This window comes from Drosophila suzukii, chromosome X, assembly GCF_043229965.1.
Source record: "Drosophila suzukii chromosome X, CBGP_Dsuzu_IsoJpt1.0, whole genome shotgun sequence".
NCBI classification, from domain to species: Eukaryota; Metazoa; Arthropoda; class Insecta; order Diptera; family Drosophilidae; genus Drosophila; species Drosophila suzukii.
Window position 1 is genome coordinate 9,219,029 of NC_092084.1, and position 12,494 is coordinate 9,231,522.

The following is a 12,494-nucleotide window of genomic DNA, read 5'->3' on the forward strand; positions in this document are numbered from 1 at the left end:
TTTAAGGAGGCTAAGGTTAGGCCTGTTCGAATGCAATTATAAGATCAAATGCTCTAAAGCTTCAATGGACAAAGAAGAATTACCCATTAAGGCTAATCATTTGAAGCTTTAAAGGTGTTATGGTCAGACAATCAATAATATATATCGCGTTTTTTGTGGTAATTGGAATCTAAACACATAAAAGCAAAGACGCACAGTCGGCTTACCACAAAAGTGTACAGTTTAATGAGACAAAGTGGGGGAATTTGGTTTATTTATAAAAAAAAAACGTTGTGGGCTTAACTGGCTGCTCCAGAGGCTGGCTCCTCCTCGGCCAGCTACTTGTCCTTCTTGTCGGCGGCCAGGGCGTTGAACAGGCGGTTGACCTCGTTGGCCACCAGGTTGTCCAGGACGATGCCATTCTGATCGATGAAGGCGGCGCAGGACTTGTTGCTGCTCTGCTCGCGCCGCTTGCCGTTCTTCGAGTCGCGGACACTGAGGGTCAGCAGGTACTTGTCGTCGTACTTGCGCATGTCGGAGCTGGCCTCCCACAGGCGCTCGCGCTCCTTCTCCTTCTGCAGGGCCACCGCGAAGGTGCCCTTCTCGCGGAAGCTGGAGTGGAGTGTTAGGACGCCCAGGAGGGCGAAGTAGGCCAGAACGCTGAACAGGAGCACCGGACGGGATTCGGGAAAGGGGTGGGTGAAGTCCCAGGCGTGGGCCATGATGGCCACCAGCACGGCGAGGGCGCAGAGGGCCAGGCGGGTGTTGACCAGGCCGAATTGCTCCTTCAACTGGGGACGATCGCCCAGCAGGCAGGTTTTCACCGCATCATCCAGGGCATGCTTCACCGCGGATCCGTCCCACTTGTTGACCTTGACGAGCTGCAAGGAAATATGGTGGAATTGGCTTAGAAACATCCACAAATCATCATGCACTGACGTGTCTTGGAGAACACATCCCAATGGACCAAGTGCCAAGCCGGCATCTGGTTTACTCACCTCCTCGCCCGGCTGTGACTTTTCCTCCTTCTTGCCCATGTCTAGTGTACTCTTGAAACCTTTTTCCGGCCCTTGGTGATTCAGAAAAGCGTGTGTGGCAAGCAGGAAAAACACTTTTCCGAGGAGATTTCCTTCTTTTTTTTTGACAACGCGACAACAAAATTTGTATCGTCTATCGGACTGAGTCGATAGCCAGCTGGCCCGTGTTGCCAGATCGAACAGGGAAAAATACTAAAAATACCATTTAAGCCCAACAAAGAGCGCGCGTAATTCAAATAAATTGTGATTTCACTTACTTATATATCTTACAAAAACACTAATAAAACACAATAAAACACAGAGAAGTTAAAATTATCATTTCACCAAATTATAAGTAAACATTTTTTTTAACGACCTAAAAATATATTTATTTTGTATGATTTTATTATTAAACAAATACAATGGCTGCACAGAAGTTTTAAGAATTTGTTCTTAAATATATTTATTATAAAAAATAACATTTGTTCATTGTGTTCCAGCTTGTCAGTTGGCATTTTGCACAAAGGCGTGTATTTCATATTCAAAGATATTACAAATGGCCAAGCCAACTTTCACACAAACAAAACGGAGTTTTTACAAAAAAAAATGCTTTACAAAAAAGTTTCTATAAATACAGAGTATGGAATCAATTTTTCACATGGACTTCATCTGCGCCATCAGGTCTTCTAGACTCGCTCCATCTTCGGGTGCAGGCACAGCATCTTCCAGACTATCGCTAGATTTTTCAGGTGCCTCGTAGGCGAGTCTCAGACCTTCGCCAACCTCAGAGGTTTTAGCTGGCGTTGGATTACTTTCAGGTGCATCCTCAGCCACCAGTTCGATGCCCCATTCGTTGGTGGCATGCAGCGGCTCCTCGCTGGCCGCCTCCTCCTTTATCACCACGGGTTTAGGTCTGGCCTGGAATTCCTTTTGCCTGACCAAACAGTTCCTGTCGTCACACTGTGGATTCGGCTTGAGCGTCATCTTAGGGAAGAAATCGCTGAGGGCATTGTAGCCCAGATAGTCGGAAACCTCGCCGAAATTCAGCAGATACTTCAGGGCATTCTGGACGAGAAAGCCAGCCGTAATGCCCATGGTGGTGGGCAGAGAGGCGGCGCACACGCCCTCCCTTTTGAGGGTCTTCTCGTCGATGTTCTCGGCCACCACCAAGGGAGGAGCACAGGCGAAACAGGCGGTGTCCCCGGGACGGATAAACTGAATGTGCCCCGAGACGGCATTCTCCGAAACGCCCGACTCGAACCAGTTGAGATTCCGCTCATTGCAGGCCGCATTGATGGCCATGCGGGCCTCGAAGTTGTCCACACAGCTGAGCACCAGATCCACCGGCTGACCAGCCACACGACCGCCCTGCGAGATGGTGTCCAGGAAGCGATCAAAGTTATCCACCGTCGTGATGTTGTAGTTGTGCGTCTCGATCTCTACGTCCGGATTTATGAAGCCCAGCGTGGCGGCGGCGGCCTGGACTTTGGAGAGGCCCGCCTGGTCGGGCGTGAAGAACAGCCGGTTCATGTTGGCCAGCTCCACCTTGTCGTAGTCGAACAGGATCAGTTTGCCAATGCCGCAGCTGCAATATAAATAGGGAATTCAATATATGGTTTGGAATGATCAGGTGAAATATAAATTGGAATTTATGTGACATATCTGTATTCAATAAAAATATTTTAGTAAATTGTTTGTGCTTTCAAGCTATTAAAAGATTTTTTATGGGATCTTTATACATAAATTCAACAAATTTCTTCTGAGATATCTAGTTTAAAAAATGATATTCAATATTATAACAGGGATTACCCTGATATTTCTATACAAAAAGGTATATAACAGTGGCTTCATTTTTTAAAAAGATTTTAAAATCATATAGTTCCAAATGGTGTTCAATATGAAAAAGGGGGATTACCCTGATAATTCTGTATAGAAAGGTTTATAAAAGTGGCTTCATTTTTAAAAGAGACTTTAAGATCATATAGCAGATATTTTGCGGAATACTTATGGGTATGATTTGAACCACGAATTTCCCTAAGTCATAGTGTTTTCTCGCCGTGTACGAACCGTGTCAGCATGTCGGCGGTGACGCTTCCTACGCCGCCCACGCCCACAATGGCCACCGCCTTGTCCCGAATCCGCTCGTAGTCCTTGACGATGTTCATCCGCTGCAGGGCCATCAGGCGGCTGTAGGGATTGGAGTCCACCACCTCGGCGGACATGCGATCGATGCGATCGCGCACCAAGCGGCTGTTGTTGCTCCCGATCCCACTTCCACCGCTGGTGCTCCCGGTGGTCTTCGGGTCCTCCAGCTCCGTCTTCAGCTCGGCGATGATCGCCTGCAGTTCGTCGATGGCGTGCGACATCCTGGCGAATGGGTTCTCCAGCTGCGATCCTCCAAAGTCAGTAAACGGTCGACCTGACTGTCAACTTTCGCTTTTAAGTTTCGCTGTTTTAATCGCAGCCACGTAGTTGTGTTACAACAAGCTTTGTTATTGTAAGTACGGTCATACTGGACAATCGTATTCGATAACAGTCTGGCATCACTGATCTAGAGATGGCCCATCATCGATGGCAAAAATACCAAAAAAATTCGAACGACTTAAACAGTGTTGATAAACGCTGACTTTGGCGCACTTATTTGAAATAGAACATTCTTCTTAGTTAAGCACAATTAATACAATTAAAAATGTTTGGAGTATAAAATTGTGTGTGTTAGTGGTTTAATTTAAATTTTTTTCTTCTAAAAAGTGTTATTATAAATCAGCTCTCCCAGACCAGCCAGAAAAACAAAATGACTTTTATAATAATATGCAACTGTTTATTTTATTTAATTTTGTACCCACTATTATCCATTAAATACGTAGATTTCTCAAAGCTTTTCAACCACTTACTCACCTCCTTCGATTCATACGATCGACTTGTATAATTACACAAAAGATTTATTGTCAAAATCATTACACAAAAAAGGTATTATAATTATTAAATAACCAAAAAAAAAAAACAGTTAAAAGAAGATGACGATAGTTGTGATTGTTTTGCGTGTTAAATGCGACAAAAAAATAATTATTATACTATTCAATAAATCGAGTGTTGGAGCACGTTTATTATTTAATATTATCAATATTACTGTATAAACCGGTGACTATCACTTGCCAACAAGTAGAGATATATGTATGGATAAGTGTCCGTTCTGTGTAGCTTATTGTGTACTGTGTGCTGTCCGCCATCCGGTGACCTTTGTCCTTTCACCCGGATGACCTGGTTCACCTGGTCCACCTGGTTCGCTGGGTTCACTGGGTTCACTGGGTTCACCTGCTCCGCGGCTGCAGGCGCACGCGGAAGCCCTCCTCCCGCTTCAGGATGATGTCCGCCTGCAGCTTGAAGTCCGATTCGGTCAGGTCCGAGAAGACACGGTAGTTCCGCAAAATGGTCGACAGAAGGATTTTCAGCTTGAGCATCGCGTATTTGCGGCCTAACAAAAATAAGAGAATATTACAATGAAAAATATTATACGATATAAAATTAATTAAGATTAACTATCTTTTTGTTGCTAAGGTAAAACTAATTATTGGGTATTTAAATTTCGAGAATTTGACTAGTATATACCTTGAAAAACATTAATAATATGGTCGAAAATCGTGGGGAATGACATTTTTCGTTCTTATACTTTATAAAATTAGAGGCCTCAATTCGATTTTATAGGATATATGTACATAAGATTTATATATGACTAAGTTATAACATTATAGAAAGAAAATGGAGTTGTAATATGCAACGTCTTAAGTTAAATACAGGGTCAAACCATTATAAAATAATTATAAGGAAAACAACTATTCTATGAAGAGTTGTGTTTTAAAATGTCTTTTTCCCTCGTTTTACTTGGTATATTATTTTTTTCAGCATATTATATTATTTTTATTTCCGTAATTATTATAATAATAATTTTTTTTCAGTGCAAGACCGCTGACTCACCCACACAGCTGCGCGGTCCCGCGGAGAAGGGCACGAAGGCGTAGTAGTGGCGGTTGGCCTGCCGCTCCGGCAGAAAGTTGTCCGGATCGAAGACGTTGGGATTGGCGTAGACCTTCGGATTGCGGTGCAGCAGGACGGTGGCCACCGTCACCGTGGCGCCCCTGGGGATCACGTAGTTGCCCGAGTTCAGCTTGAGGTCCTCCTGCAGCTCGCGGGCGATCAGCGGGACGGGCGGGTACATGCGCAGCGTCTCCATCAGACACCGCTCCAGATACTTCATCTCCAGTGTGTCCTGTCATTTTAAAATTATAAAGGCATTCCAGTTATTAGGTTTTTTTTTATCTCCATGGTTACTTACCTGAAACGTGGCCGGCCTTTGTGAATCGCCGAAAATAGAGTCGAGCTCGGCGAGCACGCGGTCCTGGATCTCCTGGTGGATGCCCATCAGCGAGAGGAAGAACGAGGAGCCGGCTGCCGTGGTGTCGTGTCCCTCGAACATGATGGTGTCCACTTGCTCCTTGATCTCCGTGTCGGTGATGAGGGCCCCATTCTGGGCACTCTCGAGCATCAGGTCGAGGAAGGCCAGCCGCTTCTTCTCGCCAATGTCGTTGTCCTCCACATCCAGGTCGTCCTTGAGCCCGGTCGACTGGCCGTACGAGAGTCCGGCTACCGGTGGAGTGCCCTTCTCCTCATCGGCGGACTGGCCACTGGCCACCGCATCCGCATCCTGGGCCGCCTTCAGTTCGCACTGGGCCAGGGATCCACGGGTGCCCTGCTCGAAGGCCGCCTTCTTGCTGCGGATCACCTTGGTGGTCAGCCCGTGGATGATGTTCAGCAGGCGACCCTGCTCCTTGTAGTACCTGGTCAGGGTGAACACGAACTCGTTGCGCAGGAAGATGCTGCGGTGGCGGGCGTGCAGGATGTCGCACATCCGCATCACGGCCATCGCGTACTCGAATCCCGACTTGTCCTGCGTCTTCTTCGACACGCCCATCGCAGTCTCTGGAAGGCGAGGGTACACTTAGAGAAATCTGCTCAAAAATTGGGTGGGGTATTTATGTGTGCTTTAAGGATTTGGGATTCAGATTTTTGTCAAAAATTCCCATTTTTTTAACGGTTTTTCGATCGTAGTTTAGCCAAATCAAGACGTACATCCAAAAGACCGACAGTTTTGAGCAGCTAACATCCTAAGCTAACAATCCCAATCATTTTAAAGGAAACTTATTTTTTGACCCATTTTTTCATTTTTTGTAAGGGGTTGCATCGTCTTTTTTTGGGAATAGGATTTTGGTCAAAAAGAATCATTTTTTAACGGTTTTTCGATCGTAGTTTAGCCAAATCAAGACGTACAGTCAAAAGACCGACAGTTTTGAGCAGCTAACATCCTAAGCTAACAATCCCAATAATTTTAAAGGAAACTTATTTTTTGACCCATTTTTTCAATTTTTTTTCATCATTTTTTGCACAAAATGGGCAAAATTTAAATTTTCTAAGTTTCAATGATAATAAATAGAAAATTTAATTACGAGCTCAACGAGGTATAACATTCCTTATTCTGACCTTTTTTTGCATTTTGACAGCCAAAAAACTGAGAAATTAGGGCAGAAAATAGGGATTCCGATTTTAGTCAAAAATTCTTCATTTTCTTGCGGTTTTTCGATCATAGTTTAGCTAAATCAAGGCGTACTGCAAAAAGACCGACTGTTTTGAGCAGCTAACATTCTCGGCTAATAATCTCCACCACTTTCCGGGAAATTTAATTTTTGACCAATTTTCGCATTTTTTATAAGGGTTTTTGAAAAAAATTGACAAAATTAAAAAATTCCAGGTTTAAATGCCAATGAATAGGGAATTTAATTACGAGCTCAACGAGGTATGACATTCCTCATTCTGACCTTTTATTGCTTTATGGCAGCGAAAACACCTACTTTTTTTGGCCAAAAATCGGGATTCCGATTTATGTTAAAAATTACTATGTTTTATCGGATTTTGAATCGTATCTCATCCAAATCTGAATTATTGTTTACTTTTTTTTAGTACCCGCTAAATAGAAAAGCACGACTATAGGAATTTTATAATATCTGTAAATTAAAATTTAAAAAAACAACCAATTTCCAAAAATATTCTCCCCGGCTGTAAGGATCCTATTGACTTTATTTTGTTTGCATTTTTAAAAGAACGACCCACATTGGTAGTTTTAAACTTATGAATCTGTGGAACTTGAATTCTTAGTTGGATGGCCCTAAGAGATTCGTTTTTAATCTCAATGCCCAGCTAAGCAGTGCTTCATCACGTGTGTCAAATTCAAAATTGAATTTTTCCGCCCAGTTCTGACTCGGATTTTAATCGGATAGATCTCGGTGTTTGGAGATCGAGATAGAGATCGAGATCGGAGATGGACCCCAGCTCAAATGGGGGGAAGTGGAATGCACTCGCCTGACCCAAGCGCCAATTGAACTTAACAAACAGACAACAGGCGGCGGAGGTAGCCCCTGGATTCCCCTGCCCATGCCGCCCACCATCCCGACTGTCTAATTGTAGATACAATGCATAAATAGATCTATAGATGACAGCATAAACGAGCTTACGGGCAGATCCGCTTCGAGAGTAGAATGTTTTTGTGCTGTGGGAAAAATGCGAGCCAGGAATTCGGCATTTGTTTCGACTTGAGGGAGAGAGCTTTTCCTTGGCGAAAGGAGTTTCAACACAATTTCTAAATCTAATTATGAATTTGGCTACATCTTATCTCACATCTTCAAAGAAGGACTTAAGATAATTAATAGAAAGGTTAATATTGATTTTATATATTTTAAAATTATAAAAATCTTTATATTAAACTCCAGAAACTGTTAAAAAAATATATTAAAAAAATATTCAGGAGATGAAAAAACTATTATCCAATTTTAAAATTTGCAAAATGGTTATCTGTATCCTCAAACAAAATTTTTGGAAATATTTACAAATATAATTTAGGCAATCTAATATTGAAAGCAAAATAAAAGCATTACATGTGCAACGATAAAATGTAAGGATAGGTCAGTTAGGTTATCTTAAATGGGGAACTATACACCCTATTAGAAGATTCCCAATTATTGATTACCTTTCCATGTAGTATAAAGTACATTAGAGTATATAGTAAGTAAACACTTTCGTTTCGAGTTGCCTTGTATGGGGAAATGGGAAATCTGGCTTATGCAATGACATTTGGTTTTTCCTGCCCATTCTTACGATTCGAATTGAAAACATTTGCCCAGTTCTTCATAAACATTTGCTGGTTTCGTTCAGGTCTTAATTGCTAATTGCCCGTTTGCGTCAGACCCCATAATCGCCGTGAACAACAACCTCAGCTCTGGATGTCGGCCGTTGCATTCAAATTTTCCTGATTAAATGCTTAATGGCAATGCGACGTGCCTTTAATTGCAGCTCAGATTCGCTGGGATTTCGTTGCAGTTCGTTGCAGTTCGGTTCGCTTCGGAACTCAAGTCCCATCCAGTTGAGTTCTGTAATCTTGCATTGGCTGCATTTCAATTGAGGGCTCGGATTATGCAATGGCCTAGAAATCAATCCGAAATCGGCCGAGCGATCCACCGGCGACAATGTCATTAACATTGGCCGCCTTCCAATTTGTCTAGCTCTTGGCGGTTTCACTTTTTCCATTTTTCCAGGCCCCCAACGAGACGTGTTTGGCTTTAAGCGAATTGTCGTCTGGGTGGTATTTGCATGAGTTAACTACCCTATTGGGTGGCCCAAAAGTATAGGGATAGCCTTCACCTGCATCTACAAATGGGCGGTGATTTTACCCAAATCAAGCTTGGGGCTTATGAGTTACCTTGGTATAGTCCTGCCACATATAAGAAGGTTTTATCGTATTCCACTTGAATATGACAATTGTTATCTCCGCAACATTAAAAATTTAACAACTTAGGACCTAATAAACTAATACACGTTTAAATAAATAATAAAGCCTTTACTGACTGACTTTACTGACTTAAATATTCCACAGTTTTCTGTGAATGTGCTCTGAAATCATTTAAGATGAGATTTGCATCGATATTAACCTTAGAGGAGCCTAATTAGCGGAGCCACTTCCAAGTTACGATAGTTAGTTTTTGCTCGGGAAAGACCTTTAACTATGGAATTTTCGTAACTAAGCCACATGATCGTTTAGAGGACAAAGCCAACCAGTTTGCAGCAGTTTGGCAGCTGGCGGTGGCATAATTCGGTTAGATCGGAGGCCGGGATCTGGTATATATATGCAGAACTACATATATACATATTATCTGCGCCCATTGTTGGGGGCACAACAAAAGCAAGCAGAAATTTTTGATTTGTCAGTATATAGGGAAATGGGTCTGCACTCAATTGTGTGTGACATACAATATAATGTATCATATATAGTATAGTATGTTTTAGCGGAGATTAGGTGACTTGGGCACACGCATATAACTGAAATGATGCTGGGACTGGATAGTATGGAAGTATGGAAGTATGGAAGTATGGGTATTGGGGATGATGATGTTGTATTGCTGCGAGTGCGTGTGAGTTGACTGTACTGTACTTTTTTTGTGTGTAATCACCGTGACGGCAAAGTACGGCTATCCCTATCCCCGTATCCGTATCACGTACATCTATCTCGCATCCATATCTGTTCACTTACCCAATAGAATCTCCACGGTTGCCTCGCTCATGTAATCATGGCAATCAAACGTGCGACCATCCTCCGCACGCAGTTTCCTCACCACATTGCGCGAGTTCTCGTTGAAGAGCTCGATGAAGCTCTTCAAGACGTTCAGATGGAATGTGGGTGCGATCAGTTTGCGGTGCGATCGCCATTTTTGACCTGCAACAATAGAAGGCGCTATATGTAGATGTGTAGGTATGGAACCGATCGAGTGCTTCAATGGAAAAGCCTGAGTAAAAGCGGTAGCCAATTCTAAGTACTCTAAGAACTTGGTTCTTAAAACAACAACACTACAAAACCTTATAAAAATAAATACTTTTAAAAGAAGTCTAGCAATATACAGACCAGAAACCAATTAAATACTGAAAATACTGAAATCTGTTCAAGTAGTTTGTCAATTTGTCAATATATCGCCTAATATGTTATACAAAAATATTTGTATACTGATGTTCTATTGTAATTACTAAAAAAATGATATAATATGGTATAAGATTCTCGTTTTGATAATATCCTTTTCAACCAAAAATATTATTACCTAAAATAATTGCAAAAATACTTCATTATTTTATTTTCCTTTGGTATATTTTCTTTAAAATCTTTAAAATACTAACTGATACTTTTAAAGTTCGACTTCAAACGACTCCATAATTTTTCCCCGTGACTTTTCTGCGACGCTGATTTTATTTATAGCGGCATTGTTGTGCCAACTGTCAGGCTAGCGGATCGCTTAATTAATTTATGATTCCGCAAATTGCATTAGTGGCAAGTGGTCCTCAAACTGGCCCCACCTCCTGGGCCCCCAGAAACCCAGCCCCCAGAAATCCATACCCCCATTCAGCCCCTCACCTGTGCTGATCAGCAGTCCATCGCCCAGCCAGGGCTTGAAGAACTTGTACTCGGAGGCCTTGTCGATATAGACGTGGCTGCTCAGCAGCAGCTCCACGTCCCGGGGATCGTAGATGAAGACCACCAGCTTGGGCCCGATCCACATCTTGGCTATGTGCTCGAAGGGGGCGCTCTTCCGGATGACTGTTTTGAAAACAGCTGCAGGCGATAGCGGGGTATTTGATCAGTTTTCGGAACTCTTTTTCAAGGTATTTACAATTCTTATTAAAATCAATACATGTTTTTGAAAAAAAATATGCGAATAAACTTCTTTTTAAATAGAACCATGAGGAATACTTTAAAATATGACCGAAAATATTCTTGAATACTATAAATTTTATACTTTAAAGTTATAAATTATCTTTATTATACAGGCATCTGTACAAACCAAAAAATAAATAGTTTCATTATTATTGACTTCAGTATCAAAGATACTTTTACAAAGTTTTAGTTTTTAAATATAGTTTCAAATTGCAGTTTTATTTAAAGATGCAAATAAAAATACTTGTACTAAACTTTCATTACGTTCATTTCAATTTAAAAAAAATAGTAATTTAAATGTTTACGATGAGTCATAGGTTTTTTTCTGACTTTTTAAAAGCACTAACATTAATTTCCATTAAAAATGGATCAAGAGTTAAATCAAATTCATTTTGAAACCAAATATAAATTGCACTTTTAAAACCATATTTTATATTATTTAACTAGGATACGAAGCGTATCAGTATCAATGATTTCTTTTAACACTTCATTAAAAGTTATTCCCAAATCCTCGAAGGGCACTTAATTTTGGCATTTACATGAAGCGGGTCCAATCACGTCGAACAGGTGGCCCACGATGGGCAGGCCCCTGGGTCCCGGCAGTCGTCCGGCCAGCCTGTACAGGTGGGCCCGGGATAACCGCCAGTAGATGTACCACAGCACCAGCGTGGGCAGCAGCAGGAAGTAGAAGACGCTGCTGGGCGAGCCCAGGACGGCGTCCTTCTTCAGCACTTCCATGGGATGGATGATCGCAGTCGGGGGATCCTATCCTTCAACTGGTTCGGTTGTCCAGACCAGCAAGAGCAAACAAAACACCAAAAACACCAAAACCAAACAAAAAAATAGAGGCGATCGCAGCACGCACACTGCCCAAGTACACGGATCGGATCGGATCGGGAGCTATCGATCAGCTATCCATGGGATGGGATGGGTTCGGATGGGATCGGTGGACCGGATGTTACTCGCTGCTCGTCCAGCGCACAACTAAACGGTGACAGCCCCTCGCCGAGGCATCCAGCGAAAATGATCACGAAAAATGAACACACACCACCCACACACGGGGTATTGTGGTATTGTGGTATTGGGATGGCGGAGTTACGGAAACGGACGCGGGACTCACAGATACAACCGTGCTTATAAATCAGAAATCCGAAATCAGAAACGATGGACCCGCACTCGCACTTCCAGCGACTAGCCAGCGTCGACGGTGCGAACGACTTTTATAGCCAACAATGTGCAGCATATCCACACTGAGAGAAATTATGATAGCTTGAGGTCATTATCAAAAATAAATTCATCATTTGGATCTCTCTTGAATTCAAAAATTATTGGGATTTTAGTATTGTGTTGAAGGAAGATCCTGATAAAGTTTAAGTCAATAGCTGAGCTTTACATACACTGATATAATATTATAAAGATAATTTCCTAATCCTCTATAAATAATATATAATTTAAGAACTATCGTAATTATATTTTTATTTATCTAGAAAATAGGGTTTTTACTTAGAAACTTTATTATTAATGATTAGAGGGATCCAAAATTGTTATGGTATTATTTAAACATAATACTTTTTGAAATTTTGACTTTGTTTTCGAGGTGAATTTACGTAAAATTAACTAATCCCAAAACATTTGTAAAAAATAAAAATACCCCAATATCCGTCATATTGAAAACCACATTTTCTAATGGTTTTCTT

At 41.8% G+C, this 12,494-nt stretch overlaps 3 protein-coding genes across 3 annotated transcripts; all 3 read right to left on the bottom strand.

The window, feature by feature from the left end:
* Positions 1-197: 197 nt before the first annotated feature.
* On the bottom strand, positions 198-1,166 carry Spase25 (Signal peptidase complex subunit Spase25). Its single transcript, XM_017083959.4, has 2 exons — positions 978-1,166; positions 198-860 (listed from the first exon to the last, which is right to left on the bottom strand). The coding sequence occupies exons 1-2, from the start codon at positions 1,014-1,016 to the stop codon at positions 318-320; spliced, it is 582 nt and encodes a 193-aa protein (XP_016939448.2). The 5' UTR covers positions 1,017-1,166; the 3' UTR covers positions 198-317.
* A 212-nt stretch (positions 1,167-1,378) lies between these two features.
* Uba5 (Ubiquitin-like activating enzyme 5) lies at positions 1,379-3,500 on the bottom strand. Its single transcript, XM_017083298.4, has 2 exons — positions 3,063-3,500; positions 1,379-2,580 (listed from the first exon to the last, which is right to left on the bottom strand). The coding sequence occupies exons 1-2, from the start codon at positions 3,359-3,361 to the stop codon at positions 1,650-1,652; spliced, it is 1,230 nt and encodes a 409-aa protein (XP_016938787.2). The 5' UTR covers positions 3,362-3,500; the 3' UTR covers positions 1,379-1,649.
* Positions 3,501-4,081: 581 nt separating this feature from the next.
* On the bottom strand, positions 4,082-11,959 carry Cyp4g15 (Cytochrome P450 4g15). The gene is made up of 6 exons (XM_017083879.4): positions 11,337-11,959; positions 10,498-10,695; positions 9,628-9,810; positions 5,329-5,972; positions 4,971-5,262; positions 4,082-4,470 (listed from the first exon to the last, which is right to left on the bottom strand). Exons 1-6 carry the CDS (start codon positions 11,533-11,535, stop codon positions 4,307-4,309), a joined length of 1,680 nt encoding a protein of 559 aa, XP_016939368.3. The 5' UTR covers positions 11,536-11,959; the 3' UTR covers positions 4,082-4,306.
* Between the last annotated feature and the right edge of the window lie 535 nt (positions 11,960-12,494).